The sequence below is a fragment of the Mobula hypostoma genome, chromosome 29, assembly GCF_963921235.1.
Source record: "Mobula hypostoma chromosome 29, sMobHyp1.1, whole genome shotgun sequence".
In the NCBI taxonomy this organism is placed as follows: Eukaryota; Metazoa; Chordata; class Chondrichthyes; order Myliobatiformes; family Myliobatidae; genus Mobula; species Mobula hypostoma.
Genome location: NC_086125.1, coordinates 23,728,954 through 23,750,712, shown reverse-complemented (window position 1 = coordinate 23,750,712; position 21,759 = coordinate 23,728,954). Strand labels below are relative to the sequence as shown.

At 43.8% G+C, this 21,759-nt stretch overlaps 1 protein-coding gene across 2 annotated transcripts in view; it reads left to right on the top strand.

The window, feature by feature from the left end:
- The first annotated feature begins 3,253 nt into the window (after window positions 1-3,253).
- Window positions 3,254-21,759, top strand: part of LOC134339379 (podocan-like protein 1) — a 36,640-nt gene continuing 18,134 nt past the window's right edge. The window contains exons 1-6 of one of the 2 annotated variants that reach the window (XM_063035829.1): window positions 3,254-3,364; window positions 4,747-4,974; window positions 5,612-5,705; window positions 12,348-12,412; window positions 19,734-19,843; window positions 20,786-20,942. In XM_063035829.1, the coding sequence (XP_062891899.1) occupies window positions 3,320-3,364; window positions 4,747-4,974; window positions 5,612-5,705; window positions 12,348-12,412; window positions 19,734-19,843; window positions 20,786-20,942 (699 nt within the window). In that variant the 5' untranslated portion in view covers window positions 3,254-3,319. The remainder of the gene's footprint in view (window positions 3,365-4,746; window positions 4,975-5,611; window positions 5,706-12,347; window positions 12,413-19,733; window positions 19,844-20,785; window positions 20,943-21,759) is intronic. The other variant, XM_063035830.1, reaches the window with a different exon arrangement.

Here is a 21,759-nt window from a genome sequence, read left to right as displayed (position 1 = left end):
CACCATCGTGTGTGTGTGCTGCTCTGAACCTCCAACATTTGCATAAGCTCTTGTGCTTATACTTCACTAATATGCTTACTGTCATGGATTCCTGTATTGCATTAAGACACAGCCTTTTCTTCCCAGTGTTGTGGAATGAAGAACTCGAGGTCACAGGTTAAGGCGAGAGGGGAGAGATTTAATAGGAAACTGAGGGACGGCCCCTCATGACTCCACAACCTATAGACTCACTTTCAAGGACTCTACAACTGAATATTATTTAATTACATTTTTCATTAATTCCACAATTCATCTTCTTTTGCTCATTGTTTTTTGTCAGTCTTCGTTATTTATAGTTTTTCATAAATTCTATTGTAGCTCCTTATTTTCCTTTGAATGCCTGCTGGTAAATGAATCTCAGGGTAGTATATGGTGACAAATACAGACCTTGATGATAAACTTACTTTGAACTTTTACTTTTTGACCCAGAGGGTGATCGGTATATGGAATGAGCTGCCAGAGGGTGTGATCGAGGCAGGTACATTGTGTCAAAGTTACTGGATAGGAAAGGTTTAGAGGGATATGGGCCAAACATGGGCAAATGGAACTAGCCTAGATGGGAATCTTGGTAGGCATGGACCAGATGGGCTGAAGGGCCCATTTCCAGGCTGTATACGACCATTACATAGGATAGTTAGAGAAGATGAACAATGATCACTGTCTTAACTCAGGGTTTATACTTAACCACCACCGCAGGACCCTATTGAAATGTCAGTGTGTGAGGCAGAACAACTCAAACAGACCAAGCACACACGGTGCTTCACTGAGGAATTTGAAGTTACGCAGATTACTTGCGACGTGACAGCAATATCTCTCTTGGTATTGCAGCAAACCTCACCAGCCAACTGCACCACAGTTGTTTAATCCTGCTGAAAGTCTGATCAAAATGCAGCCTGAGAGTGAAGACTCATTCTTTGGAAGAGCATTTGACAATCTTCGTGCATTTATATATTTTATTATGTCTTATATGCCTGTGGTTAATACGGTCTTCCAAAAGTGGTCACATTTAAATTCCAGTGTGTCCCTTGGAAGGAGGCCACTGATTTCTGTACAGGCTCTGTGTGAGAGAACTCAAAACAGCTCCATGTTTTTGACCTCTCTGGCATTATTTTGCATCATCCTCCACATTAAATGTTCATCCAAATTTCCCATAAAAGAGATTTTAGTCTCATTTTCAACCATTGCTCTGTATACTCTGACAACATTTAATACAAAAAGATGACACATTAGTTTCCAGTGGTTAGATATGCAGGATTATTTTCTGCTACACTACCCCGTCATTAATTCTCAGGTCAAGAACATCATGGGTTAAGTACAGAGTGAAAACACCGTCCACACTTCCCTGTCGTACACTCCAAAGGCAAGAACATCATGAGTTAGATAGAGAATGAAGCACTTTCATCCTGTGCCATCACACACTCCCAAGGGCAGGGAGAACGTGGGTTAGACAGAGAGTGAAACACCTTCAACACTGTCCCATCACACACTCCCAAGGCAGGGACAACACGTGTTAGACAGAAAGTAAAACACCGTCAACACTGTCCCATCACACACTCCCAGGGCAGGGACAACACAGGGTAAGCAGAGAGTGAAATACCTTCAACCTGTCCCATCACACACTCCCAGGGCAGGGAGAACACAGGTTAGACAGAAAGTAAAACACCTTCAACACTGTCCCATCACACACTCCCAGGACAGGGACAGTTTAGGTTAGATGCAAATTGATTCTGCCACTACACTGCTCTGCTGCACACTCCCAGAACAGGAATATCATGGGTTAGATAGAGTGAAGCTCCCTCTATACTGTCCAATCACACCCCCAATACAGGGACAGCGTTGGTTAGATAAAGAGTGAAGCTCCATCTACACTGTCCCATCACAAACACCCAATACAGGGACAGAGATGTTAAAATTCCACCTGTATCCTCCTTTCCATTGTCTACAGCAGTGAATTCCTGTCAGTGAAGGAGTGAATCCCTAAATCATCTACATGGTGTAGGACATTGGAAAAGAACTAAGTTACAAGACTGAGAACAAAGCCTCTTTATCTGAAGTGGGTGTTGGACACCAGCCAGCATCTGGTTGGTTTGTTGGGAGAGGCTGAGCGGTCAGGGAGACCCAGGGGTGGATACAGCCTGCTGTGGCAGGGAGGCTCCCTGAGCTCATGTACAGAGAACCTCCATGCCACAGCACTTAAGTGGCCCAAGACAACTGAATCTGGCTTGGTGGAACTGGGTGTTCCTGCACTTAAACTGCCTCAACCCCAAATTAAAGAGAGTTTAATCTTCGTCTAGGGAAGATTTCCTTTTTATCCAAAAGTGGACAGAGGTTGGAAGTTACACAAATTGTTTTAATTCATCAGAACATCCATATTTCAAATGTTCTCCCAACACAGGAGACCGTTCAGTCCATCTAGTCCATACTAGCCCATTGTACTACAGAGCAATCCCGCTTCTCCTGTATTTTTCCCTATGACCTATCCTCAACACATTCCCCACAACTCCCAACAGTTTCTGCCCGTTACTAGGGGCAAGTTACAGCAGCTAATTAACCCACCAATGCACGCGGGCTTGGGACCTGGAAACCCGATTAACTCAGGGGAACTCGCCCTGTTTCAGGAGGAATACATAAACTCCACACGGACAGCACCGGAGGTCAGGATCGAGCCTGGATCTCTGGAGCAATGAGGCAGCAGACCTCCCCAACTAATCACCTCATCACAGGTTAAAGCTTGGCATTTCTCCCCTTTCTTCCCTCCGTGCCTCTCCTTTGTCACATGTAGTTTACTAATAGAACACAGAACAGTATAACACAGGAACTGGTCCCATCAGCCGCAATGTCTGTGACAAACACAGGTCTATACGTATGAGTGAACGTGTGTGCATACGTGTGAGTGAACATGTGTGTGCCTGTGTGAGTATATGTGGGCAGATGTCTTTGTATACATACTCATACAGTGAAGCTGACAGAATATTCTGGCAATGGAATGATCCTGAATCCTTATCATCTCTAAAAAATAAATCCATTTTAGGATAAGTCAGCGGTGCCCAGTGATTGTACATTCGTATAAAAGTCTGCTGACTCTTGGTCTGTTGATTTTGTCTTTTAACAGAGGGGTGGGGGGGGGCGGAGAGAGAGAGTGCAGGGCGGGAGGGAAGGGGAGGGGAGGAGGGAGAGAGAGAGGAAAAGAGAGAGAGAGAAAGAGAGAGAGACTGACTCTTTTCTCCCTCTCTCCCAGGGAACATCCCCTCAGTCCCGGGAGCCGCTCTCTCTGAGACCCATGGATTCATCAGTCGGACAGCTGGTCTTTGGCAAACACAGCAGGGTAAGGGAAGTTTCTGGCTCTTCAGTGCTTCTGTTGACTGCGGCTCGCATTAGTGTGAAGGGAGATCTATTTCTTAAATGAATTGTAAATTTTCTCTGTTCTCTCAGTACATCCAGAGAAATGCTGTGGTAATGTTGATTGCCGATGACATTCCTGGAAGGAGGGAAGGAGGAGGGAGGCAGCAATGCTCCTGATTAAGGGAGAGATGATTTCAGTGTTCAGTCCCCAACTCCGACTGGTCCATTCATTGCCTCCTGCCAGTTCCCTGTATCTGTAGGGGTGAATCCAGGGACTCCCTTCACCACCTTCTTCCCATATAGACAGATCTGTGGCAGCCTTGCTTCCCACCATAAAACTACTCAGAAAATCCACAGTGCTCTCAATTGGAAGGGGATCCCAATTCCAGTCTCTGTGGGAAAAACAGGCGCAATGGCGTGAATTCTAATTGTCTCCGACTTCACACAATACAGGAGCTCATTCCACACCCATTACGAGTTCAGGGCATCAAAATGGTAGTTCAGATTTGAGTCAAAGAAGCATACAACAGAGAAACAGGCCCTTCGACCTCTCGTGTCCGGTGACCATCAAGTGCCCAACTACATTTCTCCTGTTTATTAATACTTCAAGGATCAAGGACCAGCTTCATTCCTCATATACTCAGTACCCGATAAAGCCGATCCTTGATCCTACCTCCTGAACCTAATAAAGTGGGCCACTGAGTGTATGTTCAGGGTTTCTGTAGCCCATCCAATTCAAAGTTGACATGTTGTGCATTCAGAGATGCCCTTCTGCACACCACAGTTGTAATGTGTGGTTATTTGAGTTACTGCCACCTTCCTGTCATCTTGGCCATTCTCTTCCGAGCTCTCTCATTAACGAGGCATTTTTGCTCAGAGAGCTGCTGCTCACTTTTTTTTTGCGTCTTTCTCTGTAAATTCTAGACACATCTGTGTGTGAATATGCCAGATCAGCAGTTTCTGAGATACTCAAAACAGCCCTGGCACCAATATTTATTCCACAGTCAGTTTTGTTTAGACCACATTTCTTCCCCATTCTGATGCTTGGTCAGAGCCACAAATGAACCACTTGATCATGTCTGCATGCTTTTATGTACTGAGCTGCTGGCACAGCTGTTCAAGGTTCGAGCTGACAGTAACTCAAATAATCACACGTTACAACAGTGGTGTGCAGAGGAGTAGCTCTGAACTCACGACATATCAAACCTTGAAGTGGATGGGCTACAGCAGCAAAAGACCATGAATGTACACTCCATGGCCACTTTATTAGGTGCAGGAGATACAGGTGGGTTGCCTTTAGGATAAAGAGGGCTTAGATGTTCCCCTTTCCTGCACTCTCATGTACTTCTGACCTTCCTCTTCCAGATGTTACCATGGGTGTCCCTGCTGCTCGTCTTCCTGATGACCATCCCCCCCACATCTCCCACGTCCAGCCACGAAGAGGATGAGCCCCATGTGCCCCTGAGAGACGAGGTGACCCGCTGCCCGTCCAGATGCATCTGCACTAGAGAAGAGATGGTGGACTGTGGTGGTGTGGATCTCAGCCTTTTCCCAAGCAACCTGTCTGCTAACATCCAGCTCTTGTCCCTGCAGGTACCAAAACCCATGGGCCATCTGATCACTAAACTTTCAAGACCATCTTCTTCAGAAGGTCAGGGGCAGGGACACTGGGCAGCATTAGTGACAAAGGGGTTGAAGCCCAACTTTAGCACTGCACTGCTCGATCTGATAGATTTAAGAACGTACCTGAGACACCAGTGGCCCAACGATGCCTTGAACCACAAATTTTCTCACTGCTCCATCATGGGCTGGTTTTGTAAAATGTCCAGTAAATTTGTTAGGTCAGGAAGACTCTAACATTCAGGAAACAATGCTGGTTAGCATAACGCTACTACCAGTGACTTGGGCCTAATTCTGCTGTTGTCTGTAAGGACTCCCCATGACTGCCTGGGTTTCCTGTAGGTGCTCTGGTTTCCTCCCACATTCCAAACGTGTACTGGTTCGTAGGTTAATTGGTCACGTGCGTCCAATTGGGCAGTGCAAGCTCGTAGGGCCAGAAGGACCTGTTTACCATGCTGCACCTCTAAAGAAAATGTTTCACCCAAGAAGTATTGACCTCATGTTGTGAGGAAAAATCTGGAAAAAAAAACGGACGAAAAGAATGTAAAATATAGGAGCGGCTTTTCCACAAGTTGGGAATGAACCGGGCTAACGATCGCTTTCCCTGCAGAATAACCAGCTGGAAAAGATTCCGGCAGAGGAACTGTCCAAGCTCACCAAACTGAGAACACTCAGCTTACACAACAACAAGCTTCTCTCCAGAGGTAGGGGTCTGAAGGGAAGAGGGGATATACCTCTGCTCCACAGGTGAGGGTGAACTATGTCGTTGGGTGGTCGGAGAGTCAGGGTGGAGTTTATAGGGGATTCAGAATCGTGTTTATTGTCACTGAATGTTTTTTTTTGGTTTTGTGGCAGCAATACAGTGCAGGCATAACAAATTAATAGAAGTTATAATAAAAATAGATAAGTATTCCCAATGAGGTATGGTGAGCTAGTGCTCATAGCTGTTCAGAAATCAGATGGCAGAGAGGAAGAAACTGTTCCGAAAACACTGAGTGCACGTCTTCAGGCTCCTGTACCTCCACCTCGATGGTAGTAATGAGAAGAGGGCACGAAAAGGGTGAGAGGGAATAGTGATGGGTATTCTCCAGAGCAGGGGTGGCGAAACATCACGAGAGCATGTGCCCAAATTGGCGATAATCTAAAAAATTCTCTCATGTGTCATGGTAAACTTATTATCAATGTTTAATCAATTAGTAACAATATTTATGAGCTTTTTAAAGGAAAAAGGTATGAGCCCTGTAGCTTATTTACATGTATTCAATGTTTTATTATTAATAAAATTGAAATAAATGAAGCATTTTAGAAAACCTTTTCAAAAACTAATATTAATCTTTTAAAAAGACAATTGAAAAATAACATCATTTCTAAATAATATTGTTATTGTAACTGTTTACTGTACAAATGCTCATGTGTAGACCAGGCCTGCGAGGATTTCAAAGTGTGTCATCCAATGTCACACGTTCACACAACTGTCCGTTAGACCATAAAAGCATAAGCAATAGGAGCAGAATTAGGCCATTTGGCCCATCGAGCCTGCTCCACCATTTCATCATGGCTAATCTATTTTTCCTCTCAGCCCCAATCTCCTGCCTTCTTCCCATTTCCCTTCATGCCCTGACCAATCAAGAATTTATCAACTTCTGCCTTAAATATACATAAAGACTTGACCTCCTCAGCTGCCTGTGGCAAAGAATTCTGCAGATTCACTACTCTCCAGGTAAAGAAATTCCTGCTTATCTCCATTCTAAAAGGATGCACCTCTATTCTAAGGCTGTGTCCTCTGGTCTCAGACTCTCCTACCATCCTCTCCACATTCACTCTATCAAGGCCTTTCACCATTCAATAGGTTTCAATTCTTATTCTTCTGAATTCCAGTGAATACAGGCATAGAGCCATCAAACACTCTTCATATGACAAGCCATTCAAATCTGGAATAATTTTTGTGAACCTCTTTTGAACCCTCTCCCAGTTTCAGCACATCCTTTCTAAGATAAATGACCCAAAATCGCTCACAATATTCCAAGTGAGGCCTCGCCAATGCTCCATAAAGTCTCAACATTACATCATTGCTTTTATATTCTAGTCTTCCTGAAATGAATGCTAACATTGCACTAGTCTTCCTCACCACAGACTCACCCTGCAAATTAACGTTTAGGGAATCCTGCATGAGTTCGCCCAAGTCCCTTTGCATCTCAGTTTTTTTGTATTTTCTTGCCATATAGAAAATAGTCAACTCTTTCATTTCTCCTCCCAAAGTGCATGACCAAACACTTCCCAACACTGTATTCCATCGGTCATTTCTTTGCCCATTCTCTTAATCTGTATAAATCCTTCTGTAGCCTCTCTACTTCCTCAAAACCACCTGTCCTTCCACCTATCTTCATATAGTCAGCAAACTGTGCAACAAGGCCATCAATTCCATCATCCAAGTCATTGATATATAACGTAAAATGAATCGGCCCCAACACAGAACCCTGTGGAACACCACTAGTCACCGGCAGCTAGCCAGAAAAGGCTCCCTTTATCCCACTTGTGACCTCCTGCCAATCAGCCACTGCTTCATCCATGCCAGAATATTTCCTGTAATACCAGGGGCTCGTGGCTTGTTAAGCAGCCTCATGTGTGGCACCTTGTCAAAGGTCTTTTGAAAATCCAAGTACACAATATCCTGGTTGCAACTTCTTCAAAAAATTCCAACGCATTTGTCAGACAAAATTTTACCTTGAGGAAACCATGCTGACTGTGGCTGATTTTACTATGTACCTCTAAGTATCCCGAGACCTCATCCTTAATAATCAATTCCAACATCTTCCCAACCACTGAGGTCAGACTAACTGGCTCATGGTTTCCTTTCTTCTGCCTCTCTCCCTTCTTGGGGAGTGGAATGCCATTTGCAATTTTCCAGTCTTCTGGAACCATTCCAGAAACTAGTGGTTCTTGAAAGACCATCACTAATACTTCCACGATCTCTTCAGCCACCTCTTTCAGAACACTAAGGTATACACCATCTGGTCAGGTGACATATCTACCTTCAGACCTTCGGTTTCCCAAGAGTCTTCTCTCCTAGTTATAGTAACTCCATACATTTCATGATCCCCAAACACCTGGAGCTTCCACCATACTGCTAGTGTCTTCCACAGTGAAGACTGCGCAAAATACTTATCATTTCATCCACAATTTTCTTGTCCCCCATTACTACCTCTCCAGCATTGTTTTCCAACAGTCTGACATCCATTCTGGCCTCTCTTTTACACTTTAGGTATCTGAAGAAACTTTGGCATCTCCTTTAATATTATTGGCTAGCTTACTTTCATATTCCATCTTTATCTTCTTAATGATTTTTTTTAGTTGCCTTCTATTGGTTTTTAAAGCTTCCCATTAATTTTTGCTCTATTATATTCCCTCTCTCTGGATCTAATGTTGGCTTTGACTTCGCTTGTTAGTCGCGGTTGTATCATCTTGCCTTTAGATTACTTCTTTCTCTTTGGGATGTATATATCCTGTGCCTCTGAACTGCTCTCAGAAGTTCCAGCCATTGCCGCTGTGCCATCATCCCTGCCAGTGTCGTTTTGCAATCTATTCTGGCCAATTCCTCTATCATGCCTTTACTCCACTGTAATAAAATTACATCTGACTTTAGCTTCTCCTTCTCAAATTTCAGGGTGAATTTGATCATATTGTACAATCACTTGCTGCTAAGGGTTCTTTTACCTTAAGCTCTCTAATCAATTCTGGTTCATTACACAACACAATATCCAAAATAGCTGACCCTCTAGTGAGCTCGACCACAAGCTGCTGTAAAAATCCATTTCATAGCTACTCTGGAAGCTCCCCCCTCCTGTAATCCGGCACCAACCTGACTCTCCCAATCTACCTGCTATTGAAGTCCCCCATGACTATTGTAACATTGCCCTTTAAGCATGCGTTTTCTATCTCCCACTGTACTTTGTAGACCACACCCTTACTACTGTTTGGACACACTCCCAGAAGGTTCATTTTACACTTAGAAACATAGAATCATAGGAAACCTACAGCACAATACAGGCCCTTCGGCCCACAAAGTTGTGCCAAATATGTCCTTACCTTAGAAATTACCTAGGGTTACCCATAGCCCTCTGTCTTACTGAGCTCCATGTATGGGTCCAGGAGTCTCTTAAAAGACCCTACAGTATCCACCTCCACCACTATCACTGGCAGCCCATTCCATGCACTCACCGCTCTGCATAAAAGACTTACCCCTGACATCTCCTCTGTACCTACTCCCAAGCACCTTAAAACTGTCCTCTCATGCTAGACATTTCAGCCCTGGGAGAAAGCCTCTGACTATCCACACGATCAATGCCTCTCATCATCTTATACACCTCTATCAGGTCAGCTCTCATCTTCCGTTGCTCCAAGGAAAAAGGCTGAGTTCACTCAACCTATTCTCATAAGATACGCTCCCCAATTCAGGCAACATCCTTGTAAATCTCCTCTGCACCCTTTCTATGGTTTCCACATCCTTCCTATAGTGAGGCGACCAGAACTGAGCACAGTACTCGAAGTGGGGTCTGACCAGGGTCCTATAGAGCTGCAACATTACCTCTCAGCTCCTAATCTCAATCCCACGATTGATGAAGGCCAGTGCACTGTATGCCTTCTTAACCACAGAATCAACCTGCGTAGCAGCTTTGAGTGTCCTATGGACTCGGACCCCAAAATCCCTCTGATCCTCCACACTGCCAAGAGTCTTACCATTAATACTATATTCTGCCATTGTATTTAACCTACCAAAATGAACCACCTCACACTTACTGAGTTGCAGTTCCTTAGCTATATCCATAATGATTCAATACCTTCTGATCCTATGTCACCTCTTTCTAATGATTTAGTTTCATTTTTTAACCAACAGAGCAGCACAGCTCCATCTGCCTTCCTGCCTATCCTTCCGATACAATGCGTATCCTTTGACATTGAGCTCTCAGCTATAATCTTTCATCCATGATTCAGTGATGCCTACAACATCATACCTGCCAATCTGCAAATGTGCTGCAAATTCATCTACCTTATTCTGTATACTGCGCACATTCGAATACAACACCTTCGATCCTGTATTCACCCTTTTCTGATTTTGTCCACCTTTTACATTGTAATTCATCATGCTAATTGCAATTTTGCCCTGTCAACAGCCTCAGCTCACTACACATTGCTTCCGTTTGTAAACCAGCTACCTTATCTTCAGCACTAGCTGGCGCCAAGCCAGTGTGAGACAGTTCCTGTGAAAACATCCCACTGCTCTAGGTTTGTAAAGAAAATCATTTGCTGCTTCATTTAGCTGTAAGGATAATGTGTCATTTAATTATAGGTGGGGTTTAAGGAATCAAGGGATGGCGCTACATGCTGCGGGCCCACAAAACTTTTGCGTGTGCCATCTTGGTGACGCGTGCCATAGGATTATCATCCTTGGATTAGGGCCACCATAGAAACCAGAATCAGCTTTGTTATCATTGGCATCTGCCATGAAATTTATTGTTTTGTGGCAGCGGTGCAGAGCAATATATAAAAAGCATATAAATTACAATAAGTGTCTTCAGGCTCCTGTATCTCCTCCCCGGTGGTAGTTAGAGAAGAGAGCACGTTCTGGGTGGTGCGGGTCCTTAATGATGGATGCCACCTTTCTGAGGCATCACTTTTCGAAAATGTCTTTGATGGTGGGGAGGTTTGGCCCATGATGGAGCTGGCTGAGTTTACAACCCTGCGCTGTATTTGGTGATCCTGTGCAGTGGCCCCTCCATACCAAGTGGTGATGCAACCAGTTCGAATGCTCTCTATGGTACAGCTGTAGAAATTTGCTGGAGTCTTTGGAGACATACCAAATCTCCCTAAACTCCTAATGAAATATTGCTGCTGACGTGTTTTCTTTGTAATTGCAAGTAATAAAGGACAGATGAAATTGGCGGTGCCTATACTCTGGTGCACAGTGGAGCTGATCTCATCCTTGAGGTGGCTGCACAGATTTAAAGCTCTATAGTGGCCACTGGGTACGTCAGGAGGCTGTGAATCGTTGGAATCCTCTGCCCTGGAGAGCTCGGGATGTTTCAGTGCTGAGCAGGACAAAGCTACAACCAGGAGAGTTATGAATCAGAGAATCTAAGGAAATGGGATTGGGCAGGAAGAATGGAATCAAGTTTGTACCCCATAAGCCAGGACTTGAGGGACTGAGTTATAGGGAGAGGTTGGAGAGGCTTCATTTCTTAGAACATAGGAGACTGAGAGGTGATCTTATAGAGGTATGTTAAATCATGAGGGCAGAGATAGGGTGAATGCACTCAGTCTTTCTCCCAGTGTTGGGGATTCAAGAACTAGAGGGCATTGTTTTAAGGTGAGAGGAGAAAGATTTAATAGGACACAAGGGATTCTACAGGTGCTGGAAATCCTGAACAACGCACACAAAATGCTGGAGGAACTCAACAGGTCAGGCAGCACATATGGAGGGAAATAAACAGTCAACGTTTCGGGCTGAGACCCTTCATCAGGACTGAAAAGGAGGTGGGTAGAAGCCAGAATAAGAAGGTGGGAAGAGTACAAGCTGGCAGGTGGTAGGTGAGACCGGGTGAGGAGTAAGGTGGATGATGTGAGAAGCTGGAGGGCGATAAGTGGAAGCGGTAAAAGGCTGAAGAAGGAGGAATCTGATGGAAAGGTTAATGGAATAAAGGGAAGGAGGTGGTGAACCAGAGGGAGGTGTTAGGCAGTTCATAGAGGGATGGTGGAAGGAGAAGGAATGAGAGGGTCATCAAAATGGGGGAAGACCCATGGCAAAGTGGGGGGGGGGGAGCAGGGGAAATTGGTTATCAGATGTCAGAGAAATCGACGTACATGCTATCAGGTTGGAGGCTGCTGAGATGAAATATGAGTTGTTGCTCTTGCGACCTGCATTTGGCCTCATTGTGTCAGAGCAGAAGAGGCCATGGACAGACATGTTGATATGGGAATGGGAAGCCGAATTGAAATGGGTGACCACTAGGGGATACTGCCTTCTGCATTGGACAGAACAAAGGTGCTCAATTTTGAGAGGCAACTTTTTTTTTCACACAGAGGGTGGTCTGTGTGTTGAATGAGCTGCCAGAGGAAGCAGCTGAGGCAGGAACAATAACAAATTTTAAGAAACAGTTGGACAGGTACATTGGATTGCAAAGGGTTAGAACAAATGGGATAAATGTGGTCAAATGGGACTACCTTGGTCAGCATAGACCATTTGGGCAAAGGTCCTGTTTCCATGCTGTATGACTCCATAATAATGACAGAGAACACTGGAATGTTATGTTCTGTTCCAGCTCCTTTTTCAAGATGTACTGTTTTTACAGGGTTACCAGACAAGGCTTTCAAGTTTCTGCGGGAACTGGAGCACCTCTACTTGTCCAATAATAAGGTGAGCATCCTGGCATTCCCTGTACCGCTGTGATAGGCTGCACAGGCCACACTTCATCAAAGGAGGGGAGGAATTGTGCACAGGGTCGGCTGGAGATGATCGAAGTTTGGTGAAGTTGTGGATCGCTTGGATGGTTGTTCTAGGTTGCAGTGGGACATTGCCTGGATGTAGAGTGGGATGAGAAACATAGAAACATAGAAAATAGGTGCAGGAGTAGGCCATTCGGCCCTTCGAGCCTGCACCGCCATTCAGTATGATCATGGCTGATCATCCAACTCAGAACCCTGTACCTGCCTTCTCTCCATACCCCCTGATCCCTTTAGCCACAAGGGCCATATCCAATTCCCTCTTAAATATAGCCAACGAACTGGCCTCAACTGTTTGCTGTGGCAGAGAATTCCACAGATTCACCACTCTCTGTGTGAAGAAGTTTTTCCTCATCTCAGTCCTAAAAGGCTTCCCCTTTATCCTCAAACTGTGACCCCTTGTTCTAGAACCAGAAGTACCAGATGGAGACAAACCTGGAAAATTGTGAAGTAATTAATTTGAAGGCAGAAGACAGGGTTAATGGCAGGATTTTTGGAAGTGTGGAGGCATAGAGGGATCCATATCCATTGATCCCTCAAAGTTCTGCGCAAGTTGATAGGGTTGTTAAGAAGGCAATTAGGATGTTGGCATTCAGAGGATTGAGTTCAAGAGCTGTGAGGTAATGTTGCAGCTCTGTAAAACCCGTTCTAGACCACATGTGGAATATTGTGTAGAGCTCATTATATGAAAAGTGTGGAAGCTTCAGAGAGGAGGCAGGGGACCATTTACTAGGATGTTACCTGGATTGGAGAGCATGTCCTGTGAAGATAGGCTGAGTGAACTAGGATTTTTCCCCTTTGGAGAATGAGAACTGACTTGATAGAAGTGTACAAGATAATAAGAGGCATAGATCGTCAAAAGCCAGAGATATTCTCCCAAGCAGGAATGGTTAATGCAAGGGCCCATGATTTTAAGCTGATTGGAGGACGGCATGGGCTGATATCAGAGGCAGTGTTATTACACACAGAGTGGTGGGTGCGTGGATCGCAATGGCAAGGGTGATGGTAGAGGCACTTACGTTAGGGACATTAAAAAATTCTTAGACAGACATGTGGATGATAGAAAAATAGAGGGTTATGTAGGAGGGAAGGTTTACATTGATTTTAGAGAGTAGGTTAAAAGATCAGCACAACAGTGTGAACCAAAGATCTTGTACTGTGCTGCCATGTTCTATGTTCTATGAGATGGCTTTGAATTCTCATGGGCTCCTTAAATCCCAGCCCTTCCCACCCAGCCCACATTAGGAGGAAAATACACAGAAGTAACCATAACTGAAAAAAATAGCATTACCCCAATGCATCACTGTCATTGAAACACGCTGAAAGCTCAGTCTATTAATATAGGAAATACAGCAGCCAATTCTCCAACAGTCAAGTCCCTCAAGGGACACTGGGTAAGGGATGTGAACTGGGCAATTCAATGTTAACATTCATTTCTAGAGGACTAGTATATTAAAGTAAGGATGTAATGGTGAGGCTTTATAAGGCATCGGTCAGATTGCAATTGTGTACTGTGTAGTTTTAGACCATGTACCTAAGAAAGGATGTGTTGGCATTGGAGAGGGCCCAGAGGATGTTTATGAGAATGACCTTAGGAATGAAAAGGTATGAAAGGTATGTGATGGTTCTGGGCCTTTACTCACTGAAGTTTAGAAGAATGAGGGGGGAATCTCACTGAAACTTACCAAATATTGGAAGGCCTAGACAGAGTGGACATAGAGAGCATGTTTCCATAGTGAGAGAGTACAGGACCAGAGGGCACAGTCTCAGAGTAGAAGGATGTCCATTTAGAACAGAGATGAGGAGGAATTTCATTATCAAGAGAGTGGTGAATCTGAGGGATTCATTGCCACTGACAGCTGTGGGAGCAAAGTCATTGGGTGTATTTAAAGCAGAGTTTGGTAGGTTCTTGATTAGTAAGGGTATCAAAGGTTACAGGGAGAAAGCAAGGGAATGGAGTTAAAAAGAAAAATAAATCAACTATAAAGGAATGATAGAATAGACTCAGTAGACTGAATGGCTTAATTCTGCTCCTATATTTAATTGTCCTAAGGGATAAAATTTTGCCAGGATTCTGCTCCTATATTTAATGGTCTTAAGGGACAAAGATTTGCCAGGATTGGAGAACTCTTTGGCAGAAGGCTGTGGAGTCATTTGCCATTTACCTTGTTCTGCCTCAATGCAATTTAATGATTTCAAAGTTCAAAGTAAATTTTATTATCAAAGTCACCATATACAACGCTGAGATTCATTTTCTTGGGGGCATACTCAATAAACCTCTATTATAATAGCCGTAACGGAATTAATGAAAGATCACCCAACTAGTGGATTCAACCAGAGTGCAGAAGACAACAAACTGTGCGAATACAAAAAGAAGAAATAATAATAATAATAATAATAATTAATAAATAAGCAATAAATATCAAGAACATGAGATGAAAAGTCCTTGAAAATGAGTCCATTGGCTGTGGGAACATTTCAATGATGGGGCAAGTGAAGTTGAGTGAAGTTATCCCCTTTTGTTCAGAGCCAGTGGTTGAGGAGTAATGACTGTTCCTGGACCTGGTGGTGTGAGTCCTGAGTACCTTCTTCCTGGTGGCAGCAACAAGAGGAGAGCACGTCCTGGGTTAGTGGGGGTTCCTGATGCTGCTTTCCTGCAACAGAGTTTTGTGTAGATGTGCTCAATGGTGGAGAGGGATTTACCTGAGATGGACTGGGCCGTTGATGCATCATCAATAACTCCAAAAGACTGGAAGTAGAGTAAATACTGAAAGACTTTTATTAGCAGTAAAATGTGACCTCCATCATGCTGAGTATCTGCCCCTGGACTGAGAGGAGGAGCAATGGCGCAATTGCCCTTATTCAGGGATCTATGGGAGGAGCCACAGCAGCAGTCAGCAGAGGGGCGTGTCCAGACAGGTAACCCAGTTACAACATATATATATGGTTTACCACAGCCGTATCAATATTTTTTGTAAGATTTTCCATTCAATTACATTGGTTTGTTCTATTATGAGGCTGTGATGCAGCCAGTCAATACGTTCTCCATTACACGTTTATAGAAGTTTGTCAAAGTTTTAGATAACATGCTGAATCTCAGCAAACTTCTAAGGAAGTAGAGGTGTTGCTGTGCTTCCTTCGTAATTGCACTTACATGCTGGGTCCAGGACAGGTCCTCCAAAATAATAACACCTCGGAATTTAAAGTTACAGACCCTCCCCACCTCTGATCCTCCAACACGAACTGGCTGATGGATCTGTATCTCAGTACATGAGACAATATTAAACCAAAGCATTCTAAGAGCAACAGATTACGTGAAGAAGTGAAGTCACTGCCTCAGCGCTCTACAGGGAGAGCCATCCGGGATAAAATGTTTATTACTCCAAAGTGCGAGCTGAGGATTGACGTAATCTGGAACAGAAATTTCCAGATCAACCTGCTGTGCACTTTTTGCAAAACAGGATAAGCTCTGATCTTAACTGTTTTGTGCAAAGATCTGGATACAGTTAAGCAGTGGATTACATCCTTGATTTTATGAGCCATTTATTAAATCTGTCTCCAGTGTTGGCTTTGGAGCCATTAGTGGAAACAATAACATGAATTGCAAGCAATTCAGAATGAGGATCATGGTGTTTATTTAAGAAATTTTTATCTAGCGAAATAAGGCTTTGGTGCTGAGATTTCACATATTTGTCTGTTCAGGAGCTTACTGATACAAGATCTGTAAATACATAATGCAAAAAAAAAATGCTAGAAGAACTCAGCAGGCCTGGCAGCTCTGTGGAGGGAAATGGACAGTCAACGTATCGGGTTGAGACCCTTCATTTGGTCAGGAGGAAATCGAAAGCGTGTTTGGTGTGAGACAGGAACTTGACACACACCTGGAGTTCAGCCAGCTGAACAATCCAAATGACAGTCGAAACTGTCGACTGTACATTTCCTTCCAGATACTGCTCAGCCCACTGAGGTTCTCAGGCAGTTTGCTTGTTACTCCAGATCCCAGCGTCAGCAGTCTTTTGCATCTCCATTGTGAGTACACAATGTTTAATTAGCCCTTAGCTCTGAACACATTTTCCACAAACCCAGCACTGCAGAGCAATTTCACTTTTAGTTCCTAGTTCTCCCTCTCCTCCCCAAGGACTGGCTCCTCCTGGCATCCATTCCACCCTGCTCCTCCTTCCTCACCAGCTCTCTAACCAGGACTGGCTCCTGAACAGACATTAAGTAGGAGCTCCCCAAGTCTTCAGGGCTGGAAATGACACTAGTAGACTATTTGGCAGAAAGCAGCAGAGTTCTCAGCAACATTTTCCTTTCAGTCAGAAACAAACCCATTAACCTCATTGAAGTCCATGTTGTTATATGTAAATTCTCCATAATCTTGAGCGATGTAAAGATCAAAGTAAATTTATTATCAAAGTATATTTATGTCACTATATACTATCTTGAGATTCATTTTTGCAGGCATTCAAGGTAGAACAAAGAAACACAATAGAACCAATAAAAATATACACACAAAGAATAACAAGTAACTAATGAGCAAGAAGAGACAATCTGTGTGAATACAAATAAATGAATATTTAGGAAGGAAGAAAGAAAGAAAGAAAGAGAGAGAAAGAGAAAGAGAGAGAGAGAGCGAGAAAGAAAGAGAGAGAGAGAGAGAGAGAGAGAAAGAGAGAAAGAAAGAAAGAAAGTTAGTTGTAGTTGCAGAATCTTTGAAAGTGGGTCCATAGGTTGTGGAATCATTTCAGAGTTGAGGTGAGTAAAGTCATCCACACTGGTCCAGGAGCCTGATATTTGCAGGATAATACCTACTCCAAAACTCGGTGATAAGGCACCTAAAGCTCCTGTATCTCTTTCCCGATGGCAGCAGTGAGAAGAGATCATGGCCTGGATGGGGTTTGGGGGGGGAGTGTTGGTCCTTCATGATGGATGCTGCCTTCTTTTAGCAGTGTTCCTTGTACAGTGCCTTGAAAAATTATTCAGCCCCCAACCCTTTGTTCCCATATGAGTATTACAACCAGGGATTTTGATCAGTTTAACTGAGAATTTTTATTTGTAAATCACATGTTCTTTTCTCCCCCACAAAGGAGCCCAAAAACAGGAAAAAATTGTAAAGCATGAAAAACTAAAAATTCAAAACCTGAAATGTTCAAAGGTATTCAAAGGTTCAAAGGTGTTGGGCACGTGGCCAAGTGGTTAAGGCGTTCTTCTAGTTACCTCAAGGTTGCTAGCTCGAGCCTCAGCTGTGGCAGCGTGTTTGTGCCCTTGAGCAAGGCACTTAACCCACACATTGCTCTAGTGTCTGTGCGAGGTGAGGAATGGTGCCCCACACAGACTTCCAGTCTGTGCCTTGTAAGGCATGAAAATGCCCAACGCAGGCCTCTCATGGTCTGAGTCGACGTTCCCCTCCCCATAACCCTTTGCTCAATATTTGGCTGAGCCACCCCTCACAGCTATTACAGCCAATAGTCTTTTAGGATCAGTCATTCCTCCTTGCTAAAGTTCTCAAGCTGTGCCAGGTTAGTTGGGAGGCAGTGGTGGACGGCAATCTTGAGGTTTTGCCAGAGATGTTCAATCAGGTTAAGGTCAGGACTCTGACCGGGCCATTCAAAGGCATCAATTTTCTTCATTTGAAGCCACTCAATGGTTGCTCGGGCAGTGTACTTTGGGCCATTATCCCGCTGAGTGATGAACTTCCTCCCCAGTTTAAGCTTTCTGGCAGAGGCTGGCAGGTTTTTATCCAATATCTCTCTGTATTTTGCAGCATTCATCTTCCCATCAATTCTGACCAGATTTCCAATCCCTGCCACTCAAAAGGCTTCCCATAGCATGATGCTACCTCCACCATACTTTACAGTAGGGTGATGTAACCCGGCTGATGCACAGTATTAGATTTAAACCACAAGCGCAGCTTAGAGTTGAGGTCAAAAAGTTCCACTTTAGTCTTATTTGACACAAGATCTTCTTGCCCCTCTTTACAATATCTTCAAAGTGATGCTTTGCAAAGTCTTTATGGGCAAGGATATGTTTTTTTCTTACCCAGGGCTTCTATCTTGTCACTTTTCCATAAATATCTTATTTTTGTTCAAGGGCTTAGAGATTGTGGAGCCATGAACTTCATCTCCAGTTGCAGCCTCGACATCCGCAGCTCACTCAAAGTGACTGTGGCATCACAGTAGCCTCTCTGACAAGTGACATTCTTCTCCAGTGATTAGGTTTAGAGGGGCTGCCTGACCTAGGCAGTGTGGCTGTGGTTTTATATTTTTCCATTTTTGTCACGATGGACTGCACTGAGATGCAAGGTATGTTCAGTGCTTTTGAGATGGTCTTGTACCCCTCCCCAGATTGGCGCTTGTCTATCTTCATTTCCCTGATATATCTTGAAAGTTCTTTTGTCTTCTTTGGGGTTTGGCCTGTTGAAAATCTACCATATGGTTGGAAGTTACGGAGAGAAAGGGGTATTCATTCTTATGAATTTATTGAAAGCAGGTAATGCTCCAAATTTCTACATCTCCAAAATAGGAGAGTTGCACCTGGTGGAAGTTATATAGTGATTACAAAGGGGATGAATACCTTTTCAGCCTCACAATCTTGGTTTTTAACTTTTAGTAAACTGTTGATAGATTTTGGAATTTTTCTTTTGATTTTACATGATGCCCAATGTTTTGTAGATTCGCTCAAAAAATCCTACTTCAACATATTTTAGATTTAGAAAATGAGGCAGTAAAATGTGAAATGTGAGCTCTCTTTCAAGGCAGTGTAGATGTGCTCAGTGGTGGGGGGCCTTGCCTGTGAACGTCTGGGCTGCATCCACCACTTATTGTAGGCTTTTTTCTCTTGGATATTACCGTTTCTATACTAGTGTTTACATACATACTGTTTCCATAAAGATTGCGGCAGTATGGCTTTGGGAAAATGGGAAGGTAACAACTGTGTGCAAATACGCGACCATCATCTCGCTATTAGGCAGTAATGCCACAAAACGGTTTGTCCCATGGATGGTCACGGACTCAGTCGTGCTGACTGGAGGGTCCATGACGGTGGGTTTGTAGGTTTAGTAAAAGGAGCAAGTCCCAGAGACTCGGTCTACAGGAGGGGTTATGAAGCCGAAGCAGGAGGGAATCCAAGTGAGTCCTAGGTTAGCACTTCCAGGAGGGGACAAGATGAACAGTCTGGGAAATCTCCCTAGAAGCCTTGAGATGTGATTCAATTTTATCTTCCCTGTCATTCCTCAGCTGACAGTGACACCCAGGAGGCTACCCAACACTTTGCAAATCGTTGACTTTGCTGCCAACCACCTGAAGGAGGTATCCGTGCTCACATTCAGCCACAAGCCATGGCTCAGGTAAGGATGTGAGAAATTGCAGTAGGAGTAGGCCATTCAGCCCATCGTCCTGGCTCAGTTTCTCAATTAGATCTTCTCCGTGCACTCCCGCACTAACGACAACATTCCTTAGTAATATGGATCCTGTTGTAGCTATGATCTGGATTGGACAAAGTCACTCGAGAGACATCGAGTACTGTATCCTCCACCGTGCTGTTATAATTCGATGAGTTAAAGGGATTAAATTGAATTGTTAATAGTAAAATATATTCTATAGATGTTTGAATGCAAGATTCTCTGCTCTCCTCTGTTCCCTTCTGTCTTCCCCATCACCCTTATTTGATTCTGTACTCCACTGTCCTTTCCTATTGAATTCCATCATCTACAGCTTTTATCACCTCCCTATTCCCACTCTCACTTCCTCACCGATTACAGGGAATTAGAATCAGAATTATTATTATTTCACTTCTTTGACATGAAACTCATGTTTTGCAGTAGCAGTGCAGTGCAAAGACATAAAATTACTATAATTTTACATAATAAGTAACTAGTGCAAATAGAAGTAATAACAAGATAATATTCATGGGTTCATGGGCCATCCAGAAATCTAATGGCAGAGGGGAAAAAGCTGTTCCTAAAATGCAGAGTGTGTGTCTTCAGGCTCCTGTACCTCCTCCCTGATGGTAATAATGTCCCGGATGGTGAGGGCTCTTAGAGATAGCCGATGCCTTCTTGCGTCACTGCCTCTTGAAGATGTCCTTGATGGTGGGGAGGCTTGTGCCCACGATGGAATTGGCTGGCTACAACCCTCTGCGACCCTGCGTAGTAGTTTTGGAGGCAGGATAGCCATCGTCCCACTGCATTATACAAACCTTTACCCTCCAGCTAATGACAGTGAACTCATTCTTGGTATTTCTCACAGCAGCGGGTGAAGTGACCACATCCCTCTCTCCCTCCCTCTAGGTCTATCTATCTCCACAACAATAAGCTGACAAACTCGGGCTTGCCCAAGGCCATGTTCAATGGCTCGCAGATGGTGACTACTTTAATTCTATCCAGCAACAAGCTAAGACAAGTACCCGAGAACCTCCCACCTCTGCTTGCCCAGCTGCATTTACAGGTAGGTGCCAATATGCCAGCTCAAGGACACTGCTACAAGATTGTTGGACTACTGTACTCAAAAATCTTGTATGACAAAGAGGGGCTATAGATCTCACAATCTACCTTGTTGTGGTCCATGCACTTTATTTGTATGCCTACACTTTCTCTGTAACTACAAAACTATACCCTATATCTTGGTATTGTTTTCATTTTGTACTACCTCAATGCATTTACGTATGCAATGATCTTGAGGGGACACAAGTACTGACAATAACAAACTAATTACCAAATCTAACTGCATCTCCCGTCTGCCTCAACTCTCCCTCCCAGCCCAGGTACATCTTCTCTCATCAAAGCCTGAAGATGTCCCTGAACATCAACGTCTGATTTCCCCAGTTTTATTTTTGACTAATACCCACAGTCTGTTTGAAATTTGGCGAGGGCTGAATGTTTCCAAGTTCTTTTGAATCCTGTATTACTCTACTTTCAACCATGCCCCACCATGTCAAAGCTGTCCCTGCTCCATGCAATGAATTCACCAGTTCTGGCCAAACCTATGTAATAGACAGGTTCTGCTTTTACAGGCGTCCATTAGCTGATTTTGCCCATAATTTGGAAAGCATTGGTATTGGAATTGGTTTATTATTGTCACACGTACCAAGATAAAGTGAAAAGCTGGCCTTGCAAACTGTTCATACAGGTCAAATCCTTACACAGTGCATCGAACAAGATAAAACAATAACAGAGTAAAGTATATAAACTGCTGAAAAAATGCACTGCAGGTAAACAATTAAGTGCAAGATCGTAACGAGGTAGTTTGTGAGGCTAAGAGTCCA